Consider the following 21,949-nt stretch of genomic DNA (forward strand, 5'->3'; position numbering starts at 1 on the left):
ATCACCAAGTGGGTATCCACCACTCCAAAAAAGAAACCGATTAAGATGTCCACGAAACCCTTTGACCCACCAACTCATCACCATGATTGCCCCAAGAGCGAAGTCCGGGAGTTGTCGTGGAACTTTTGTCGAAGAAGAAGAAGAAAAGCGCCTTTCAATTTTGAGCGCCAAGTCAATGCCGGAAAGTTCAAGAAGCAACTTATCAATGTCGGTCAACCGTCAACGCCAGAATTCGTAAAGCAAATCATCGAATGATGCCGGACGTTGGCGTGGAAGAAGGTCGAGTGAGGAGCGGGAGTGCTCAGAGCTCAACCGCCGAATCGACGTTGAAGTCGCCAGTCTTGAGCTCCTCTGGATCTTCGTCGCCCTTGCCGCCGTCGACGGACTTGTCGTCGGTGACATTGGAGTCAGTCTTGTCGGCAGAAGCTTCACCGGCTTCCTCCTCGGGCTCGGCAGTGGCCTTCTTGCGACCACGCTTCGGAGTGGCAGCCGAGTCAACCTTTTTGCGGGGGGCGCGGGGCTTCTTAGCAGTCTTCGGGGTCTCGGGCTCCTCGCCTTCGCCCTCTTCGCCGTCAGGCTTGGGAGTGATCGCCTTCTTGCCACGGCCGCCCTTCTTCTTGGCCGCAGGCGTGACAGGAGTCTCCGGAACGTCGTCGTCACCGGCTTCACCATCTTCGGCCTCCTTCTGGACCTTCTTCGCGGAAGCACGGGGCTTCTTGGTGGCGGGAGTGGCGGGAGTCGCCTCGTCATCGGAATCGGCGACCTTGCGCTTGCCCTTGCCACCACCCGGCGTCTTGGGAGTCGTAGCGGTGTTGATAGCACGAGGCTTGCGGGGGGTCTTCGCGCCCTTGGCGCCAGTGTCGAATCCCTTGTAAGATGGACCTCCGGCTTCCTCGATGTCCCGGATTTTCTTCTTGAGCCTGGTGATGATGGTGGAGACCGAGCTCTTGGAGTATCCACCAAGCTTCATGAACTTCTCAACATCGATCTGTCCAGAGGTTAGTCGGTTGAGCTTGCAAAACAAAGGTGAAGTGTTGGAAGTAGGAAGGGTAGGACGCGTTGTGGTGGATGTGTCAGAGAGGTGAAGTGAAGGTGAAGTGACGCGGCGGCAGGGTACATGTCAAGTTGGGTGGATCATCGAGATTGAGGTCATGATCTGACTGCTGGGTTCAGTGAAATGTGGACCTACCTCATTGTCCTTGACACAGCGGAAGAGGATGAAGCCAAGCTCAATCTCGTTCTGCTTGAAGGTGGGCAGAGGGACCTCTTCACCAGCGCCCTCGGCGGCGGGAGCAGGCGTTTTGTCCTTGGTCGAGGAGGGCTCAGGCGTGACGGCCTTGGCGACGTCCTTCATCTCAGTGTCAGACATGTTGACGGTGACGATGAAGAGATTGGACAAAGAATGCCGAGGAAGAAGAGGACTCGAGGCTGTCGAGCAAGAATTGATGGAAGAGTCGTTGCAGACTATCGACTTTCAAAGCGATGAGACGATGTCAAGTCGAGGAAGACGTTGAAAGGTGGAGGTGGAAAAGGTTGGACAAGAAGTGGTGGCGGCGGCGGTTTTGACAACGACAGTCCCAAGGCAGCGATGCGAATTGAGCCAGGCAACGGTGCGCACCGCGCAAGGCAACGATGCGAATTCTTCACAAGGCGGGTGCTAACACCATTTGGGTCGTTTACTCGCAAACAGTGAAAGTCAACTGGGCGGCGCGCAACACCGCGCACCCGCCCAATTGGGGCGCTGGCGCCCGCCCTTTGCGTTCACAGAGCCACGGGCAAGAGGATTTTGTCACCTTGAGAGTCATATTGGCAATTTTGTGTTGAAGTGATGGCAGAGTGCTGGGCACCTTGAAGAGGCTTTCAAAGTCACAGATGCACAATCCAAATTAGAACACCCATTGAGCACTGGGCCTTGTAGAAGACAACAGAGCAAGTATCTGATTCAAGCTTTTCATTTGATAGTATTGAGGCTCATCAAGGCCTCCAGATTCAACTATCATGGGTATCTTGCACACAGGGGCAATTCCAGCTTGTTCCAGAGCCATTCACCTCAAGGCCGAAGCCAAAACCCAACGCACCGAGTGTCCGTCCCAGAAGCTCCGGCCAATGTTCGAATTGTGAGGACTTGAGGTGCTCAGTCACCACCGGAGTCACCATCGGAGTCTCCGTCGGAGTCACTGTCGTAGGAGGTGTGGGTCGAGTCGCTGTCGCAGTCTTCGTCGTCGACGACATTTCCGCCGTGACCCTGTGCGCGAGGCGCGGCGAATTCCTCCTGAGCGCTGTCGAAGCGTTGCTGGTAAGGGTTCTTCGGGCCATTGAGCCTGAGCCTCGTGCCCAGATGAACGACCTCTTCGTCGCCACCGTCCTGTCCGTCCTGTCCGTCCTGTCCATTGTCTCCGTTGTATTCGTTGTTGAGAAAGTTGGCATTCTTCCAATACTCATGGGTCGGGCCGAGGTCGGGCATGCCCGGCCAGGCAACCCACTCCGTTCCCATCCTTGGATCGATGAGTTCGTCTAGGGGCCGGTACCAGTGTTCGTCAAGCTCAGTCGAAGGGCCGGGGCCATTGGGAGTCTCGACTGAAGTGACAGGGACATCGGGAGTCTCAATCGAAGGGACGGGGACATTGGGAGTCTCAGTCGAAGGGACAGGGACTTCGTGAGAAGGAACAGGGACTTCTTGAGAGTCGGTATTGTCCAAGGGAACACCGCCGTCCTCCTGCTCTGGGTCCTCGTGGTCGAAGATGCTCTTGTTCAGGGCCATTTTGTTCAAGCGCTTGGTGGGTGGCTCTTTGAGTCGGAGTTTGTCGACGGGGCCCTCTTCAACTTGATCGCGGCCGCGCTTCAAGTTGGATGGCGCTGCGGCGGGGAGCTTCGTAGGATCGTTTCCGAGCTTTTCCTTCATGATCTTGAAGAAAGAGTTCTTGGCAGAGTACGGGTTCTTCATACCCATTTGATCTGCCATGTCATCGAAGTTGATCTGCGAAGAGTTGAAGTCAGACAAAGCTCTGGTGTTGTGATGCATCCTGAGTACGACGAGCAAGGGGAATGCGGGAAAGCAGGGTTGAAGACTTACCGGAGGCTTGGCCGACATGTTCTTGAGACCGACGAGAAGAACGCGAACCTGATACTCATTCGTCTCGAAAGGAAACTTCTCCTCCTGCTTTTTCTTCTTCTTGGGAGGCATCGTGTCGTGTGGGCTTGAACGAGTCGGTCCGAGTGTAGGGTGCGTTGGCGCTAGAGGTCCACGCTAGCTTCATGAGGAAGTATGGTGGTAGAGGTAGGGAAGATTTTGGAGCCTGAGCAGTTAGGCTGGGAAGCATCACGAAGTGTCCCCAACCCGCCTAGGCCCGCCAACTTAGTGTCGTGAATTTGGCTGAACACAGAACACCAATCTCTAGAGACTGGCCATCCTTTGCCTTTGCTGCTTTTCAAGAAGCATTCAAGCTAGAAATCAACTACGTAGACATTCAATTGCGAGGGTTCAGTCATAGGGTGTTTCGACATGGTCTTCAAACGCACACAGAGTGCTGTCCAGCCCACCACACTAGACAGCTTCCAATTCCCAGCTCTTGGATCGCCATTGCTCGTCCTTACCTCACAGAGATCTCTTTACCATCAGATAAGTTTCAGTGGGCTAACGTGGTTCTGCAGGCTGCCTTCAAAACATTTTATCCACAGACGACTTATCCCGCCGCACTCACGGAAGACCTCGCGAGTGACCTCGCGAGAGACCTCACGAGAGACCTTGTCGAAGCACCATGGGAACGCCTCTGTCATACCAACAGCCTATGGCTTGAGCCTCATTGGTTACAGGCAAAAAGATCTGGAAAAGAATACTTGCGCCAGGCATCGAGATGGGCAAAGAGGCAAAACAAGGAACAATCTCGCCTGGCACTCGATCACTACGCAAGTAAATGCCGCTTGCACAGTGGGAATGGCAGTTGCTATAGAATGCTGTCTCGGTTTTGGAGACATGGAAGGGAACAGGACTGGAGCTGGTTGGCTGGCCGCGGGTTGCTGCACTAGCCATGCAATCGTCTTCTGAGAATGGATTGGCTCTAGCAGTCGTTTCATTGGCCTCATTCTCGGAACGAGGCATTGGGCCTTCATTGCCCAGGCTGACCCCACTGTGAGTTTTGGCATTAAGGAGAATATTGGAAAAGAGACATTGGGCCGAATGCAGACTTCGATGGTGGAAGGTTGGTGATGGATTACCCTTTGATAAGGGGCGTGGGGAAGCAAGACGACCGAAGAACTGCTCGGGTCGGCGAAAGCTGCAAGGAGGAAGAAGAGCTGTTGACGTCGGGATAGAGTTGTACGGGGACCCTGGATCTTCAGTTGGCGCCTGGAAAGTTCTGTGGTAAACCGTATTGGTAGGGCTGTGATAACTTTCCAGGGGGACACATTATCTTCCGCTGTTTTAATATCACCGGGCTGCCTACCAACAGCAGCACACACGTCACATTGATCAAAAGGGCACCAGACAAGTGTGTCATAACAATTCCATGGAATTTTTGAAAATGTAGTGTAGAGCTATTTCGCAGAAACAGTCACACATCGGTCATGTAAAAGGAGTGCTTCGAAGCGAAGAAGAAAGGGGAATCCAAAAAAAAAAGCAACGCCCGTGACCCATAATGCAATGATGCCACGACATCAATGTGAAGCAAGCCCGTGTACACCGCCCTGCCATGCTTGAATCCAGAAGCTAGAGTTGAAGAGAAGACGAACCGGAACGGAACCAAGCCCGTGATGACCGCTCGTAAAGTGCGAGGCGCTTAATCATCAGACGTGTTGCTGGTGCACTGTGCCGTCGAGGGCATCTGCAGAGGGTATTCGCCATCGCCCTTGATGACTTGGGGGCCGGGCTGAGCGTAGGCAAGCTCGTAGTCGGTCAGGGGCAGCTGGCAGTCGTGCCAGATGGGGTTGGGGATGAAGATCTCGGGGCGCGAGTTCCAGGCGACGGCCGTCGTGTCGCGGCCCTCGATGACGTTGGGGATCCTGCGGCTGGTGGTGTCGAAGCTGCGGCGGTGGTGGACGTGGCGGGCCATGTGCACCTCGCGCTTGCTGTTGGTCGTGGGCTTCTTCCAGCACTGGCACGTGCAGCCAGAGGCGTCGTAGGCCGACTCGTTGTCCATGGTCTGCGAGGTCTCGTCGCATTGGCACTTGCACCAGTCGAGCGTGTACTTTCCGCCAGCCTTGGAGGTTGATGGCGTGTTCGATGCCGACGAGACGCCACGGGCAACGGTGGTGGCGGCCTGGAAAGGCTCCGACTCGGAGGCCTCGGTGGGAGCTGCGGAGGCTTGGGGCTCCGGGTATTCAGAAGCTGCAGCAGAAGCCTGAGCTTCAGAGTTCTGGGTAGCAGATGCTTGTGGGGAGTACACAAAGGAAGGCTCCGAGGATCCCTCAGAGGCAGGTTCGGAGACGACAGAGGGAGTACCGGATGCCTCGGCGGCCGGTTGTGAAGCCTGCTGCTGAGCACCACTGTCGCTGGTTCCAGAACCTCCTGTGATTGTGACGGCTGCGCAGTTCATGTTGAATTCCTACTGTGCGTTAGAAGGCTGGAATGGAAGAGGAGTAATCGAAATTACCTGCTCACGGTTGATCCAGGTCCATGCGAACACAGCCTCGCCGCTGGGCATATCCGAAGGGACAACAAAGCTGAAGTCCTGGCCCGAGTCTGCAGAGTTCTTGCGGTGGGGGCAGTTGCCCTCGTAAGAAGCAGCGACACGGAAAGTCTTGCCTCCATCGGTGGAGAAACCAACTTGACAACTTCCACCGTAATGCGTGTCTAGAAGCCATTAGAATAGATTGGACAGGGGAGAGATAGACCCGAAAACTTACCACCGAGAGAGTTGAGCGCAGCAGAGGGCTCGCCAGTCAAGCTGAAAGTAGCAGTGCTACCAGCCGACCAGGTAGCCACGGAAGCACCTGCTGGCGTGCCAAGGAGGTCCAAGTATCCACGGCAGATGGCGGTGTTGTTCAGGCCACAGCATCCCATGGGAGAGTTGTAGGTGCTGTCTCCCTCGCCGGTCTTGTGGGGGTTGTTTCCTGCTTGGAAGGGGGGTGGGTATCCGAGCTGCATGTGAGCCTGGACAGCAGCGAAGCTGGCGGCCAAAACGGCAATCTTGGACATGGCCATGGTGGGTTGAGCGAAAGGTCAGGGGTCGGTGTGATTTTTTTTGAATGTCCAAGGAATGACAGGAGCGCAAAGTAGCTCAATGTAAAGAGAGAATGACTTTGTTGCAACAAGGCAAGGCAAAGAGGGTTTCGATGTGTAGTGAAAGTAAGGTGGGCTCCAGGCCAAAGATGTCGTACACAAACGTAGACTACAGAACACTCCGGAAGGTCGCTTTGGGCTGTGCGAGCATAATGGTGGGGCGTCGACTCTCGGTATTATAGTCACCTACCTCGACATGTCCGTGTTGTTGGCGACATGAGGGCGAGAGGCGACAAACGCCATGTAAACGCCTCTTGACCGCGTCGTTTCAAGCCTAGAGGATTTCGCCGCGTGCCACTGGCGCTGGCGAATGAGAAGGCGTCGGGGAGCCAGTCGGTGCCTGTCTCGATGGGCATGTCCCGAGACTGAAGAAACCAGAGCCCTCGCGATGCAAAAGATCAGGCTGTTCGTGTTGTGACGGGCGTGGTGGTGGTACCAGAGTCAGAGGCGCCCGAGAACGAGTGGCCTTGCAGCCAGCCGAGCGTCCCAGCCGCCCTCGCTCTCCTACCAATCCGCCTGCCACAACCCCCTTCGGTCAGTCGAACCTGTCCAACTGCGCATCCATCGCATCTCCCTGCTGCCGCAGAGGCTTGTTCGACCGCATCCCCTCGCCGTATTCGCCGGCCACATTCTCAGCTCCTACGTGCGGCGCCGCCCACATCTCGCGTACCGACAGCTGCCGGCGCCTATGGACGCTGTCAAATGCACACTCTTGGCCGTTGGCGTTACTCCTTTCGCTGACTTTCGCTTGCTCCTGACTGTTGCTAATTTGCCCTTCATGTACCTGGTGGCGGCGCCGACGCCGACCTCCCTCTCCTGTCAGCATCCAACCACTCAGGTACTCGCACTACCGGTACCTGACATTGGATTACTGTCCACAACCGTTATTGAACACTTTAACCCAGGAAAAGGAGGCGCCCACCGCCAGCATTGCGTATGTCTTTTTCAACGTCGGTCAAGCCTTGAAAATTGTGGTGCTCGACTGCCAGTCACAGTGCCCAAAATACGGCAAAAGGACGCTAACCCGGATTGGGACGACTCGGAGCTTTCTTTTGGCACGTCAAGACATGAAAAGATCTGCCACCGGACCAGCCATGATCCGGAAGGCGGATCTAACCCTCTGCCCTGTGGAGAGTCTGGATGCTGGGAGGACATCGGATCTTCTCGCATGCTGACTGCCAAGATGGAGAAGAACTCCTTGGGCACACGCTTCCATCAGCCATACACATCATCCCAAACACCGAGAAGAAAGAGACTCGCCATAGCATGAGTCTGCAAGAGCCAGGAACTCGGGTTTCGGGGCGGCTCGCAACACAATCCGAGGTCAAAAGGCCATGATGCTTCACGTTGGAACTATTCTCCATGTCAACGAAATAGCAGGTCGGCAGAAGCACCGTTCGGGCCATACCCGCCCACGACACGATCCTATCTAGAGTCCGTCCATGTGATAAGATCAACTTTGGGACTGATATCTGGCCGAGCTCCGCCTGGTGGCTGTCAGGGGCGCAGGCCGGGGTGGAAAAGAAGCCTATTGACGCTGCCACTGTCCAAACTCGGTCTCCACGACAACGGCAGTGGCTCCAACGAGCAATGTCGAAGGATTCGGTCCCTCTCGCGGCCTGGGAAATCCCGGCCTCGCGCCGCTAATGGATCCTTTGCCACTATTCTTACTTTTCGAGCTGTCAAGACATGTGGGGAACAGTTGCTGACCATTCTCGTGTACCCACAGCCTCTCTGCTTCTTTCTTTCCTCTTTGCGTTTTTCCACATGCCACTGTCGCGCAAGATCTCGTTCCTGTCTGGGTTTGGCAGGAGGCAGATGAGACATTCTGCTCAGGTGCCTCACTGTTTCTGCAGCCAGAGTCAGACCAACGCAACGAGCCGCCGTTCTGCGCGTCCCGTTCCTGAGTTTGACAGAAGTCGCCGCGCCGACGTCAAGCGGGCGCCGCCCCCGCAGCTGTGACCGCCGCGCGAGTAACCGGATTGAGCAATTTTCGGCAACATGTGCCATTTTGCTACTGCTGCCTCCACGGTTGCACTAATGCGCGAGACGTGAGAGACGTCATCACTGATGGTAGTCGACCGCAGCATGCTGCAGAACCGTCTTTCAGAACAGACCATTGAAGCGTGAAAATCATGAGCAACGTCATCGGTGACCTGATACACCCTTCAACAGCGCTCGCCCGTCAACGTGGTGCAGCTCGGCGAAGCAAGAAGTCGTAGCTGGCGTGTCGACACGCGTCGAAAACAAGGCTGCAGCACTCACGTCGGACTTATATGTAGTCGAAGCCACCAACACATGGCATGAGTGCTGTTTGCTAACATCAACTTCCACACCTACACCCAACATCAAAATCAACAACAGCAGCAGCAATAACAGCACAATGTCTTCTTCCTCAAACACCAGCAACACGACCACCAGCTCCTCTGCAGACAATGCCACGCAGCAACCCGACATCCTCGACACCAACCAGATGAACACCGGCACGCAGCTGCCCACGCACAACGTCTTCCGACCGAGCACCATGAGGGAAAAAGTGTAAGTCATCTGCCTGCCTACCCTTGATAATGGCTTCGTCGTCCTCGTAAACATGGAACAAGAAGGTCCGCTCTGACACTTCTCTCCCACAGCATCAACGGCCTCAAGGCCACTTTAGACGACCCCGAGGCATCGGAGGAGGCCAAAAAGTCTGCGAGGGAGCGCCTGGACGGCATGGGTGCGTAGGAAAAGCGGGCTGGCGGTCTGCGTCGCTTAATGAGGACGGCGTGGATGTTGTCTAGATGTCACCAGAGCCAATAAACAACTGTTGGAATGTTTCTGCACTTTCGCCGTGATTGAAAGAAGTGGGCAGTGGCAGACGCCGGAAATCGAACTCAGACCTGCCCGGGCAGGCAACAAAAAAGCGAGCCACCCGTGCGTACCCCCGCAGGCCGCCTACTGTAACTTGTCATTTGGCGAAGGTACGAATGAACTTAAACCTTACCCAGTGCGCCAGGGGGGCCAGTGGCCCGATGAAAGGAGGCGCGCTGAAGCGGAATATAAAGTGGACCGACTGCATTGAACACACCATACTTGTGGTAATCAATTGAAACCGACCAAACCTCTCAAAAACTCCATCACATATGCAACAGCAACTCCTACAACCACCACTAATACTACCAACACGGCCACCTTTTTTTTCGTCGACGAGTCGACAACCGGAGGCCGGCACGCACACCACCACAATGCCTGTTTGACCTTTTGCTACTACTACTACTACTACTCATCATTCCCTCTTTTTTGTTCTTTGGGTGGTTTTTGTTGCTCTTGTTCTTGGTCTCGTTTTCAAGCATACACTCGCAGCTCTCATACATCTATCCGTTGGCACAAAAGAACAGAGAGCAGCTAGAGCAAAATTAGCAGAGCAAAAATGACAACTGGAAAAAAAAAAGAAGAAAAAAGTGATTCCAGTACTACTCTATTCCCATGCCGTAATCTATCCACAATACCCACAGTCTCGCTCTTCCGCTCCCGCATCCCTGCCTCCCGCTTCAGCTCAACTCGACTACAACTCGCCATGCTCCGGCGTCTCCTTTTCCGTCTTCTTCTCGTCCGCCTTGTCCTTTTTCCCATCGGCGGCTGCTTCCGCCGCCGCCTCCTCCTCCGCCGCCTTCTTCCGCTTCTCCTCCTTGCGCTTCGCCGCCGTCGTCTTGTTCTTCTTCCCACCACTTCCTGCCCCACTCCCACTACCACTCTTCTTGCCCCCACCCGTCTTCTTAGCATTCGCCCTCAGCTGGCGCTGCGCGAGGTCGACGATCGCGTCGCTGAGCTCCTTGTGGCGGCGGTCCAGCTCGGTGGCCGTGAGGGCGGGGTCGTCGTGGGGGCTCAGCTTAGCCTGGGCCGAGAGCTTGGTTTCCAGCCAGGTGGCGATGGTGTCGTATTTGGTGGTGAGGTAGGTCAGGTCGTCGGCCGTGTAAGGGGATGTGAAGGGCTCGGGGGTGTTTTGGGGCGTGGATTCGGGGGGAGGCGGGGGCAGGTCTTGTTCGAGGTCGGAGAGGGTGTCGTCGGCGTTGGCGGAGGAGGGGGATGCGGAGGGTGTGCTGCTGCTGCTCGACGACTCGGCGGATGCGCTGGATGCAGATGCAGACGCGGCGGCGGCGGAAGACTCTGCTGCAGCGACCTTGTCGACCGAGCTGCGAATCATTTCCATGACGTCCTTGGACGAGCCAAGCAGCTCCTTGAGCTTCGCAACGGCCTCGGGGCGGTTTTTAGCCTCCGCCTTGCGGGCAACGACGGGGTCAATGAGAGCCTTGAGCGCAGAGTGCTTGGCCTTGAGCGTCTTCTCGTCGGCGTCCACACCCTCGGCGTACAGCCAGTCGCTGAGCTCATGGAGCTGCGTTTCGATGGCCGCGCGCTGCTCCTTGGTCGACGCAGCGACGAAGCCCTCGTCTTCGAGCAGGTCGCGCGAGCGGTACGTGAAGGCTTCGAGTTCGTTGAGGGCGGCTTCGCGGGCGAGGCGTGCGCGGTCGGAGGCGTCGAAGGCACGAAGGCTATTGGATGTTAGACTTTGTAGCACGCAAAAGCAGAAATGACTTACCGGTCCTTCATGCGCTTCATCTCCTCCTTCGACACCTTCTCGAAGCCCGTACGCGTGACAGTAAGCGAAACATTGCTAGTGACAGTCTTCTTCTTGGGAGCCTTTGCCTCTTCGGGCTTCTTCGACGCCGCATCGGAGGGCGAGGCAGACGCAGGAGTAGCAGACGCCTTGTCGGCGGCCTCTGGCGTCTCAGGGGTAATCTTCTCGGTGGGCTGCTCGCCCTCGGCGCCGTCCTTGAGCGGCTCCTGCTTTCCGTCCTTGGAACCGAAGCCGAAAAAGTCCTTGACGCCGTCGACGACGCTGCCCTTCTTCTCGTCCACCTCGCAGCTCAGCTCGGCGCGGACGACGTCCGGGAGGCCGTCGATGGGGTCCAGCTTGATGGAGAACTTGGTGCTAATGTCCTCCTTGATGCAACCTTCCTTCTCGACCAGGTCCGAAACGGTCGCCGTGAGGTTGTCCGTCTTGACGTTGAAGATGGGCTGCTCTCTGCCATCCTGCAGCTGCTGGTACAGCGAAAAGTCAAAGTCGGCGAGGTTCTTGAACGGCATTTCCTTGGCCGCGCCGAGCTTGGATGTCGGCGTGAAAAGCTTCTGGCTGCGATCCTTGCCATTCAGCTGGTAGCGCAGTCCGACGCCGTGGTTGGAGACGTCCGTGTCGCGGATCTCCTTGACGCGGAAGCTTGGGGACAGACCGGCACCCTTGAAAGCAGCGCCAAAGACAGCCGCCTCATCGGCGTTGACATTGCTGCGAAGCTTGGAGGCGTCACCCGCCAGAGTTTCCAGGCTCTTTTGGACAAAGGGAGTGCGAACGGCACCGCCGTGCAGAATGACCGAGTCGAGGTCCGCAAAAGTCAAGTTTGCAGCCTCCAGCGCCGTCTTGACGGGGCCCTCGACACGGGCCGCATACTCGGCCGCCATGTTCTCAAACTGCTGACGAGTAATCCTGTATTTGAAATCCACGTCCTCGTAGAGCCCCTCAAAGCTGGTTCCCGTCGCCTGGTTGGCGCTCAGAACCTGGCGAACCTTTTCGGCATCCTTCCACAACTTGGCCATGGTCCTGCCGTGCTTCTTGACATCTTCCGCGTTCACCCAAGCCTTCTTCGCAGCCGGATCTTGGACGAACTGATCGATGATGTCGTCCACGATCAATCCATTCAGCTCGTCGCCGCCCAAGCTCATGTCCCAGCCCGTGCCCATGACCTGAACCTCCTGGACTGTCTTGTTGAAGCGGCCCACGTCCTTGACGGTGCGGCCCTGGAACCGCATGACCGTCGCCGTGGTCGAGCCCGCGCCCATGTCGAAAACCATGTGGTACTCGGGCTTAGCGCCCTCGCTCACGCTGGGGAAAGTCCTGCTGGTGGCGTAGTTGAGGCCGACAGCGAGGCCATCGCTGACGAGCGCAAGAACCTTGAGGCCAGCCAGCTCCGCCGCCAATTCAACAGCGCGCTTCTCAGCGGCCGTGAAGAACGCCGGCACGGTGATGACGGCGTCGGTGATGCGCGAGCCCTTGCCCGCCAGGTCCTCGGCGTTCTCGCGCAAGTGCTTCAGCTCCATGGCCAACAGCTCCTCGACGGCGAAGGGTTTGGCCTGCGCGTCGAAGCTGGGGCTGCGGAAGCCCACCGTCCAGCGGCCCTCGAGCCCGACCATGTCCAGCGCCGGCCGCCACCTCTTGTACTCGGCCGTGGCATCGCTACCCTCGAACACGCGCTGGCCGAGCAGCGGCTTCAGGTTGGGGTAGACGTCGGCGGGGAAGCGGGCATTAAGGGCGAGGGCGTTGCCGCCATAGGCTCGCTCGGGGAACGCGTCGCCGGTCGAGTCAAAGGGCGTGCGCGGCGTCTTGAAGGCCACGGCGGCGCTCTCCTTGCGCTTCGAGTCTTTGGACAGGACGATTTCGAGCGGGATGCCCGGCTTGACCAGCGCGCCTTTGAGGAACGACGTGCCCAGGTCGATTCCGAGGACCGCCGAGGCGGCGGACGCCGTGCTTATGAGGAGGTAGAAGAGGGCGAGCATGAGGGGCAGCGTGCCCGCGCGTCGGCGACCCGGTGGTGCCATGGTGCGTGGTTGGTGTGCAGAGGGCGAGCTTTCTGGAGCTCTTTGAAGAGCCGCAGACGAAGCCTTCCTTGCGGTGGAGCGGTTTGAGACGGTCCTTCGAGAAATCCAGGCGAAAAAACTTCAAACAAGAGAAACGTGCATTGAAAGGGCTATCACGCGAATCAAGGGAGAAAGAAAATTGGGAAGAGTGAATGAAAAAGTCTCAAGTCTGTATTCTGGCAGCCAACGGAGCATTTCTGCCAAGGGCCACTTGTCGTCTTGAAACCTCAATTCCCCTTTTGGCAGGCGGTGAGGCCTCGCACCCAATCACGTTTCGAGTTTGCAAGCTTTGACGAATAGTCAAAGAGCTTCGACAGCTTTCGAGAGAGCAATCGAATAATGAGCTTCTATGACTGAATTATCCGTCTAACATGCGCCCAGATGACTGTCATTCCGTCGTCGCTGCACTCAAACTCCAAGCAAAATAACCCATGCCCCTGAATCACCCCCTAGCTCTCAGCCTCTAGATACCCCGGTTGAACTCGACCATTCCATCCTTGCCACCCTTGTCCCAGAACTCGGGCTCGAGGCTCTTGGCGCTAATGGCCTGCCTCTGGGGAAACACTCCCAGCGCGAGCGGCAGCGCAAACAGCGAGGTTCCGAGAATGAGACCCAGGTTGACTGGAATGGTCATGCGCGGCCGCTGCTGCAGCCACTTTGTGCGCTGCAGACCGACCAGGAGCATGGGAGGGACCACCATGACTGGAGTAGCGTTGCACACGCGGCTGAGGGCCGTCTCGCCGACGGCAATCTTTGCTGCGGTCTTGCTCTTGCCCAAGCTCTGCGGAGCGGAATCCTCGCCCTTCTTCTCCAGCTGAGCCTTTTCTTCTTCGCTGAGCACGGGGAAGACGTCGATGCCGCGGCGGATCTCCTCGCCGCGCATGAGGAAGACATTCAGAGCACCGGCCGTGGCGACGGCGGCAAAGGGGACGAGACGAGAGAGGATGGTCCGCGTGCCGGGCGAGATGTTCTTGAGACGGGGGACTACGGCATTGAGTCCGAGCGCTACGCTGCAAGAGGCGCCAACAGCCAAAAAGTACGACTTGGCCATGGTGCCCAGCGAGAGGGGCGTCGACTTGTTGGCGTTGGCATTGTTGATGGCAACGTTGAGCGACTGGTTAGCAATCTGCCAACCAAGCGTGCCCGCGGTCTGCAAACATCACCGTCAGTCCAACTTCCATCCGCACCAGCAATGACCAAATCTTACCTTCAGACCCGGCTGCAGCATGCCCGCCGTGACGACCAAGTTGGAAAAGACAAAGCAGGACATGCGGAAAGGCAGGAGGACCGGCTCGCCCGTGTCGGGATGCAGCGTCGAGTCGATAATCTTCTTTGCCTTCCATAGCTCCGGCGTCATGTCCTGCACCTTGCCCTGCTTGTACGCCGAAACGAGCTCCTTCGCCCTCTCGAGTCCATGTTGTCCGGTGAAGAGCATCCTGCAAAGGGCCAATCATCAGCCTCTTTCTTCTGCCCGAGTATGTTTTTGCGACGCACTCCTCCAATGTCTCCAAAATCCGAGCTCTTGAATGTTCGCCGTGCCGTGCATAGCCCACGAAACCAGACTGGCGGTGATACTCACCACGCGCGCGGGCAAGGGTTGCTCAGTAGTATTTCCTCACCTAGGATCCGAAATGTCCGCCGCATGCCGCACGCGGCCCCAGTACGTGCTCAAGTCATACTGGGAGACGGGGAGGTCGCGACTGCCTGGAAGCGATGCCGACATATTTGCTGTGTTATTGGGAGGTGTGCGCGCAGTCCCGTCGCGTTTGTGTAGGTACAGGTAGGTCGATGTGGATTGTCTCCCAATTAAGTGTGGTGAGCGAACTTAGGACGAAGGTGGATGCGGACACGAGCAATCGCAATCGAGTAGGAGGAGGACCCGACGTTCAGACGAGCAAGGAGAGTGAAGGTGAAGCGGGCGTGTGAATGTGTCTCTCGTCGTGACGCGCGCGCTCAAGCAGCGACACAAACAGCGACTGGATTCGGTTGCCGAAGCTGTGCGCAAGTGACGAGAATTGGAAGCACCAGCAAAGAAAGATATGGTCAATGCACCAATCTCTCACTTCCCACAGCAAATGGTGAGCAGCCGTCGTCCCGCGTCGCGTGAGGTGGTGACCAAAAGCCGTACGTGTCTCGCCGGAATTTGTTTCGTGTCGCCCAAAATTTTTGGCAGCGGGCAGCGGGCAGCGGCAGGGGCCGGGGTTGTAAAAACGCCGACACCAGGGTTCCCCGAACCAAAAAGGGAAACTGCCCTGCAAAAATGCTCTGAGCCAAGGCGGAACCACAATTGAGTGAAAGATTTGTAGGATTGATGTATTTGAGGAGGATTGGACGTTACGCATTAAGTGATACGGTCTATAGCCCTCTGTCCCGAGTTCTAGGTCCTGTACAGGTGCCCACCGCTGCCCATGTTTCGACTTGTCTACCTATATGCATTACTTACTGAAGCAACATACATGGCTACCTACGCTTGAAGGCTTAGTGTAGTAGATACAGCGTAGCAAAATCAGAGCGAAACAAGACGCAGCTTTGTTTCTACAATGTCGCTCCATTCACAACGCCTCCTCAGCACACACATTACACTCCACCAGCTTACCCCTGACCCAGAACAGGAAGGAGAAGACCTCAAGCAATCGCAAGGCCTCCAGACGGCGTTGCGAAAAAAGAACAACAACCACATGCGCTGCCATGTCGAACAAGCGAGTCGGGTGCTGCCACTAGATACGAGTACAAAACACGGGATTTTTGAACAACAACAAAGAGGTTGGTGGATTATTTGAACAGAACAGATACCAAATGCAGCAGAAGACGCCGGTCCCCAATGCACCATTACCCTGAATCCTAGCAGTGTGCCTTGCCTCCCGTCCTGAACGACAAGGAAAGGAAAAAGGAGAGGAAAAAGAGAAGCTCGAACGAATGTACCAATGAGACTTTTATGGGAAAGAGGGTGTAAAATGTGTGACTGATGACTGTGCCAATGATTCCTTCGGCCGTTTAATTCTTTTGTAGGGTGTTGTGTGTTTTTGAGGCCCCGTATCCGTTCAAAAGACCCCATATCCTGTACCGAAAATATACAATACAATCCAAAAGGAACCCAAGTTCCAGCTATACAAATGCTCGAATTTTATTTACGAGGCGAGTTTCGACTTTTCTCTCTTCTTGGTCTTCTTGGGCTGCGTTCCAATAATGGCGTCAAAAGTCTTGGTCGGGTCGTTACTGTGGACGCTGGTTGGTCGGGGCATCTCGCCCGTGGGCGACACGCCTTGAGGCAGCGGGAGCGCTTCAAGTCCAATCATGACGCTCTGACGAACCTCGCTGCGGCGGCTACTAGCGACGGAGCGGGGCCGGGGGACAGCGCCAGGAATGCTTGGAGGAGGGGCCAAGTCGTCAAAAGTGTCTTCTGGTTGTGGAGCAGGCTGGATGTCCTGGTCGGCACTCCACTTGGCGGCCTGCTCCCAGCAATGACTGCGGCGGTAAACGCCTTCAACGCCGTGCTCTACAAGGTCTGATGGCAAGGAGACGACACCAGAGCCACCGGCAGTGCTGTACCAGTGGCGCTGTTGGCTCTTGACATCCTTTGCCCACGGTACACCGGAACGAGGAGGTTCGCAGAGGAAGTATTCGACGCCAGCGGTCCATTTGATACCGGGAGCGTCGACAACCAGCATGGGCAGAGACTGTATCACCGCGTACATGAAGAGCCAATGGCCAACACGCAGATCGCGAATCTCGTCAATGTTTTTGCGGTGTGCCGCAGATTTCTCCAGTTGACGGAAAGACTCCAAAAAGGGGTTGGCCACTTCAGCTTCTTCGTTGTGGGATTTCTTCATGATAAGGGAAATCTCATCATCCTTGAGACCCTTTTTGCGAGCCTTGGCATCCTTCTTCTCGTCCTTGCCGTAGTCGGTGCGCGTGAGGGAGAGGTCAGGTAGCAAGCAGCAGTCAAAAGGAATGGGTGGCTGAAACGGAGGAACACTGCGATCATACTCACTAAGCACCTTCCGCAGGGCCCTGTGGATGGGATCGGTGCCAGCTTGGACCTCGTCGTCCTCGTTGTCCGCGTCAAAGGTCCGTGTCGTAAGGTTTTCCCGGTCAACGAGCAAGTCGTAAAACGCGGAAAAGTCCTGGTAGATTTCCTGCAGGACGACCCGGTTCAAGCCGTCTGTTTGCAGAGTATTCTTCTTTGGGTTGGCTTTCGGTGGCCAAGAGCCGTACTTGTGCTTGTAGTAGTTGATGGTATGCTTGCGAATCGCCATGAAGGACGCCTTCCATGCTTCGAATCGGATAATCTTGCGCTCTTCTGAAGTCTTGCTATTCATGATTCCGGAAAAGACTCCGGGAAAGTCGAATTCAATCAAACGAGTTGTAAAGTTTCTTTGCCGAATTTCGAGGTCCATTGATGCCCGCTCCATGCGGTCGCGTGTGTTTTTGCTAATGAGCTCAAACTTGGGCGATCTGAAGTTCTTGATCTGTTCGTACTTGCCAACAGCGTGGACGAAAGCCTCGTTGTAGAGCATGACCGAACGCATCCGTTCACCAAGGATGACACCATCGATGGTCTTTTCGACGCTCGTCCTGACGTCGGCCAGGTGCAGCTCATCCACGTAGCTGTCAAAACTGGAGGCGGCAATTTCACCAAAGGTCGAGCCGTCCAAGTTGGAAAACTCGTAGTACTTGAGAATCTCGGAAATCTGCATAAAGATGTTGAAAATGCTCTGGCGCTTGGGCGTGGCGACCAGAGATTGACCAACGAGGAAAGCAAACATGTTTCGAGTGGCTACAAGAGTGTCAATGTCCTCGGGAGAAGCCGGCAGAGGGATGCCATTGGCAGTAGGAACGGCCCCATCCGTGCTCAACTTGAGCGGAAGGTAGAGAGCTATTTCGTTGTGCTCGTGAGGCAGCTCGAGAGAATCGCTCATGAGCTCCCTGGAGGCCTTGGAGCTGATTTCCTCGCTGTCCAGCTCCGAGGGACGTGGAGTCGACGGCGACACGGGCGAGTTGTTCTGGTCACCTGCACTCGAGTTCTCGTCGGCGGGCTCATAGTGTGACCGTGGCGGTGGGGCCGCTGCGATGGCTTGGCTGTAAATTCCACCGTACGCCAGTTGCGTGAGGACGGTCGATGAGGCGTAGATGGTGGACTCGACGCGGAAAGAGGGGCCTTTGCCGGATGTGCGCGGAAACAGGTAGACATACGTGTCACCGAGCTCGTCCCACAGCTCGACTATCCTCTCTCCGTTTTGCAGCGCCGCGATGCTGTATTCTGGCTTTCCCTCGTGTCCAACGATCCAAGCCTGAGGCCCCGATGCTTCTACATGGCTCTTCCTGATAGGTTTGCCAAATATACTCCTGCGTTTGAGCTTGCTTGGGCTGCCGGGGGCGAGCATGCCATCGCTTGGGACGTCGAGAAACGAAGATTCGGGCCGGGCCGCTGAGGCTTGGCTGCCCGGTCTTAACGAATTGCGCGAGGAGGAGCGAGAAAAGGAGTCTACGCGGACGGGTGGTGGCAGAGGAAGGTCTTCACCATCGTCTGTGGGGGAGGAGAGGGCCGTCGACTTGCGGCTTATGTTTGTTGGTATGGGAGGAACGGGAGGCTGGTCAGGGTCGCTGCCTTGGGGGTGTTGTGAAGCAGAGCGATCGCGGCTTTGAGATCTGCTCAACCGTTTGGACAGCGAGAGTCTTCGGCCTCTGTTTGCGGGCGCAGGAGCGTCGGTGGTGGGAGACGACTTGGCTTCTTCCTTTGGGGGCTCTTCGGCGAGGTTGAGCGAGGAGAAGTTGAATAGGGAGGTGAGGCGCTTGGCGGTAGAGGAGGCCATGATGAGGAATGGCGTGCGCCGCAACGAGGCAAGAGCTCTCAGGCAGGAGCGAGCAAAGGGAGGATTTTCGCGTGTTCAGAGGCCAGGCCAGGAGGTAGTAGAGTGGTTTAGGTTGAGAAAGTGCGGGTGATGGCGTAAAGGGCGATGGCGGCGGAGGAGGAGGCAGCTGGCTGGTTAGTGAGCGGGAGTTTCGGGGCGCGGGAGCAAGAGCGAAGAAAGGCCAGAGGAGGGCAACACGTGAAGGAAGATTAAATTTTAAGGGACTGGCTGTCACTGTCAGAGCGTCCTTCTTACGACCAACAGCAGGCAGGGCAGGACGTCTGGGGTGGCTTAGTAGTTCGGGAGGTAGACGACGAGGCTTCACGGCCAACGACGATTGGCCTCTGCGGGTTTCGTGCAGCTGGGCCATGAGTCGCCGCCCACCAGCCCGCTCGTATAGCGATCTGCTGCAACGAGACCCTTGAGCTGTCCTCATTCCCCATCAGGAACTGACATCATTCGAACCAAGTGGTGATGGGAGGAGGAAAAGGTGGAGGGGCGTCGACGAGGCCCGCGATCCGGAGCTCCAAAAATACCTTTTGGTTTATCGATAACTCGCGTTGCTGCAGGCGAAGACGCAGGACCGAGCCACGAGCCTTGCCATGTCTGGCTGCTGCGCATTCTTGCTGACGACTCTGTCCCCCAGAGAGTTAAGCTCACCAAATTGCGACTGCGGGCGGGAGCCTCCCGCCACTCTGTTTTTTGCTTTTTTCCCTCTTTTTTGCATTTGCCTTTTTGACTCCCGTGTGCCACACTGCCACTTCTTTCAGCCATCAGCCCTCAGCCCTGCATCATCAGGGGCCCCCAAAAACTCTCCTACCGACACTCCGCTCGTCTGCCGCTGATCAAGATCAGACCATGCCGCATGCAACACATGCTCCGAAGAATCCGAGAATTTCATCACGGTATTCTGCTCTGCATGACCCTCTTTTAAATCCCCTCATCACCTCCATCTCCCCCTTTTGCAGCGCAGGCTGTTCTTCGGGAGCGGGCGACGCGGGTCGGACATCGAGCCAGCCGGACCTGACCTGACCGCCTCCGCGGGGGCCTGGCGAGTGCCAACCGAGACATGGCCGCCCTCGTCCTTCTCTTCGTCCGGCCCTCCACGACTGCTGACGACAAGAGAGCCCACAAGGTTGCGCAATCGGGCGGCGTAGCCAACACCAGCGTCAACTGAACATTCCTTCGACTTCCGCTGTCGTCTTCACCGCCCCTCCGTCGGTCCTCGCCATGTCGTCCAGCACGTCTAAGCCTCTCATCAACCTCCTGCGTGGCTGGCCCAGCACCTCGCTCCTGCCGGCCAGCCTTGTCAAGCGGGCCGCAGACACTGCTCTTACGACGCCTTCTATTGCTCACCCAGGCTTGCTCTATGGCCCGGATTCAGGCCATCCGAATCTGCGCAAATCAATAGCCGCTTGGCTGACTGACTTTTACCACCCGCAGGAACCCGTCCGAGACGACCGGATCTGCATCTCTGGTGGAGCCTCGCAGAGCCTTGGATGTCTTCTCCAGGTCTTTAGTGATCCAATCTACACCCGGGCCATTTGGATCAGCTCGCCTGCCTACATGCTGGCGTTTCGCATCTTTGAAGACGCTGGTTTCCATGGAAAATTGCGATCGGTTCCCGAGGACGACGAGGGCATCGACGTCGAATTCCTGCGGCGCGAGATTCAAAAGACGGAACAAGAGCATCGAGGAGACCGTGACAGCCCGTCGGTAGGACGCCACCTACCGTGACCTCTCTGTGTCGCCAAGCACCCTTTGCAAATTGTTGACGCCATGCGCTCGCCAGATGCTGAAACCAAAAAGGCCGTGGTCCAAGATCTACCGCCATGTAATCTACGTCGTGCCAAATCACTCGAACCCAAGCAGTGTATCCATGTCACTGGAGCGGCGTGAGCATCTTGTGCGCCTGGCACGCGAGTTTGACTGCCTGGTCGTTTGTGACGACGTCTACGACTTTCTCCAGTGGCCGGCCAGCACAGAGTCAGGCGACTCGGGGCTTAGGCAGTGCACTCTTCCCCGGGTCGTCGACATTGATCGTGTTCTCGAGGGCGGGGCAGAGGGGCCTGGACGCGACGGATTTGGCAACGTAGCTAGCAATGGCTCATTCAGCAAAATCTGCGGGCCGGGACTCCGGACCGGTTGGGTCCAAGGGACACGGAAGCTGGCGTATGGCGTCTCGCAGGCTGGCACTACGCGGTCTGGCGGTGCGCCATCGCAGCTCACGTCGACCTACGTGTCGCTGCTTTTGGAATGGGGTGAGCTCCAGGAGCACGTCTACGGCACCTTGCAGCCGGCTCTAGCCGCAAGGTATCGTACCATGGTGTCTGCGATCGAGAAGCACCTTGTACCGCTGGGAGTGACTTATGCGCAGCCAGGTAAAGAGGTCGCTGGTGGGTACTTTGTTTGGTTGTCTCTGCCAGAGCCGCTCAAGGGCGCCAAGGTTGCACGTCTTGGGCGGGAGCAGCAGAACCTGATTGTCGCAGAGGGCGAAATGTTTGAGGTTCCGGGTGACTCGAAACGAATCAAGTTTCCTCGTGACGTGCGCGTTTGCTTTGCGTGGGAAGCCGAAGACATGCTTGAACAAGGCATCGCGAGATTGGGACAGGTCATTCTGGAGGCGCAACGGCGTGGGAACATGGCCGACGGGATACAACGTGAGACGGACGAGAACGACCGAAAGAAGACGACCATGGTCGAAGGCGGCGCAAACTACTGGTGAGCGGACAAGGGCTAAAGAGACAGCAATCAGTCACGGCGGTGGATTGTGAGGCATGATGGAGCTTGGCGATCCCGGTTTCTGGAAAACAACCTAAGTGCAACCTGGTCATGGACTGTGGGGAAGCGGGGGGTCGGTGAAGGTCCTTCCATGTCAGGGTGCTGTCGGGTGTGAGCTGGAGAGCACGAGGGCTGATGGGCAGGAGAGATGCATGATGCAGGCGCCCAACAGAGAACAAGACGGTCAAAACACCAGCCAACCACCGAGAAGTCTGTATAGCGAAAAGAAGTGTTGGAGTGCGGCTGTGTCCCCAGGTGGCCGGAAGAGGAAGGTGCAGTTGTCTGGATGTTTTCTCTCCTGTGACCGCATCATGCGTTTTGCGCCTGACAAGCCAGGCTCCCCCGGACTTAGTAGCTCGTGATATTCAAAGTAAACAGCCTGCAACGGTTGCTAGGCTGCTAGTGGCGGCAGCTCCAGTACCTACAACTAGCG

The 21,949-nt window shown here is 56.7% G+C and overlaps 10 protein-coding genes across 10 annotated transcripts; 3 read left to right on the forward strand and 7 right to left on the reverse strand.

Annotated features, from left to right (window-relative positions):
* Positions 1–301: 301 nt before the first annotated feature.
* Positions 302–1,614, reverse strand: BKA78DRAFT_370980 (uncharacterized protein; the record flags this gene model as incomplete). Its single annotated transcript, XM_066892696.1, has 2 exons — positions 1,190–1,614; positions 302–988 (listed from the first exon to the last, which is right to left on the reverse strand). Exons 1-2 carry the CDS (start codon positions 1,367–1,369, stop codon positions 302–304), a joined length of 867 nt encoding a protein of 288 aa, XP_066743041.1. The 5' UTR covers positions 1,370–1,614.
* A 520-nt stretch (positions 1,615–2,134) lies between these two features.
* On the reverse strand, positions 2,135–3,184 carry BKA78DRAFT_353336 (uncharacterized protein; the record flags this gene model as incomplete). The annotated part of the gene is made up of 2 exons (XM_066891542.1): positions 2,135–2,977; positions 3,074–3,184. 2 exons carry the CDS (start codon positions 3,182–3,184, stop codon positions 2,135–2,137), a joined length of 954 nt encoding a protein of 317 aa, XP_066743042.1.
* Positions 3,185–4,775: 1,591 nt separating this feature from the next.
* On the reverse strand, positions 4,776–6,139 carry BKA78DRAFT_296120 (uncharacterized protein; the record flags this gene model as incomplete). The annotated part of the gene is made up of 3 exons (XM_066886571.1): positions 4,776–5,540; positions 5,589–5,788; positions 5,842–6,139. 3 exons carry the CDS (start codon positions 6,137–6,139, stop codon positions 4,776–4,778), a joined length of 1,263 nt encoding a protein of 420 aa, XP_066743043.1.
* Positions 6,140–6,639: 500 nt separating this feature from the next.
* On the forward strand, positions 6,640–7,601 carry BKA78DRAFT_144003 (uncharacterized protein). The gene has a single exon (XM_066882835.1). It carries the CDS (start codon positions 6,906–6,908, stop codon positions 7,485–7,487), a length of 582 nt encoding a protein of 193 aa, XP_066743044.1. The 5' UTR covers positions 6,640–6,905; the 3' UTR covers positions 7,488–7,601.
* Positions 7,602–8,414, reverse strand: BKA78DRAFT_144004 (uncharacterized protein). Its single transcript, XM_066882836.1, has one exon. The coding sequence runs from the start codon at positions 8,225–8,227 to the stop codon at positions 7,715–7,717; it is 513 nt and encodes a 170-aa protein (XP_066743045.1). The 5' UTR covers positions 8,228–8,414; the 3' UTR covers positions 7,602–7,714.
* Positions 8,415–8,600: 186 nt separating this feature from the next.
* Positions 8,601–8,941, forward strand: BKA78DRAFT_353338 (uncharacterized protein; the record flags this gene model as incomplete). Its single annotated transcript, XM_066891543.1, has 2 exons — positions 8,601–8,755; positions 8,848–8,941. The coding sequence occupies 2 exons, from the start codon at positions 8,601–8,603 to the stop codon at positions 8,939–8,941; spliced, it is 249 nt and encodes an 82-aa protein (XP_066743046.1).
* A 343-nt stretch (positions 8,942–9,284) lies between these two features.
* BKA78DRAFT_267932 (Hsp70 protein-domain-containing protein) lies at positions 9,285–13,081 on the reverse strand. The gene is made up of 2 exons (XM_066885488.1): positions 10,794–13,081; positions 9,285–10,746 (listed from the first exon to the last, which is right to left on the reverse strand). Exons 1-2 carry the CDS (start codon positions 12,842–12,844, stop codon positions 9,762–9,764), a joined length of 3,036 nt encoding a protein of 1,011 aa, XP_066743047.1. The 5' UTR covers positions 12,845–13,081; the 3' UTR covers positions 9,285–9,761.
* A 57-nt stretch (positions 13,082–13,138) lies between these two features.
* On the reverse strand, positions 13,139–14,457 carry BKA78DRAFT_144027 (putative mitochondrial cation transporter). Its single transcript, XM_066882837.1, has 2 exons — positions 14,091–14,457; positions 13,139–14,033 (listed from the first exon to the last, which is right to left on the reverse strand). The coding sequence occupies exons 1-2, from the start codon at positions 14,316–14,318 to the stop codon at positions 13,347–13,349; spliced, it is 915 nt and encodes a 304-aa protein (XP_066743048.1). The 5' UTR covers positions 14,319–14,457; the 3' UTR covers positions 13,139–13,346.
* Positions 14,458–16,011: 1,554 nt separating this feature from the next.
* On the reverse strand, positions 16,012–18,267 carry BKA78DRAFT_252802 (uncharacterized protein; the record flags this gene model as incomplete). The annotated part of the gene is made up of 1 exon (XM_066884764.1): positions 16,012–18,267. One exon carries the CDS (start codon positions 18,265–18,267, stop codon positions 16,012–16,014), a length of 2,256 nt encoding a protein of 751 aa, XP_066743049.1.
* A 1,698-nt stretch (positions 18,268–19,965) lies between these two features.
* BKA78DRAFT_331776 (pyridoxal phosphate-dependent transferase) lies at positions 19,966–21,460 on the forward strand (the record flags this gene model as incomplete). Its single annotated transcript, XM_066889914.1, has 2 exons — positions 19,966–20,451; positions 20,528–21,460. 2 exons carry the CDS (start codon positions 19,966–19,968, stop codon positions 21,458–21,460), a joined length of 1,419 nt encoding a protein of 472 aa, XP_066743050.1.
* Between the last annotated feature and the right edge of the window lie 489 nt (positions 21,461–21,949).

The sequence above is a fragment of the Phyllosticta capitalensis genome (genome assembly GCF_038381095.1).
Source record: "Phyllosticta capitalensis strain CBS 128856 chromosome Unknown BKA78scaffold_6, whole genome shotgun sequence".
Taxonomy (NCBI): domain Eukaryota; kingdom Fungi; phylum Ascomycota; class Dothideomycetes; order Botryosphaeriales; family Phyllostictaceae; genus Phyllosticta; species Phyllosticta capitalensis.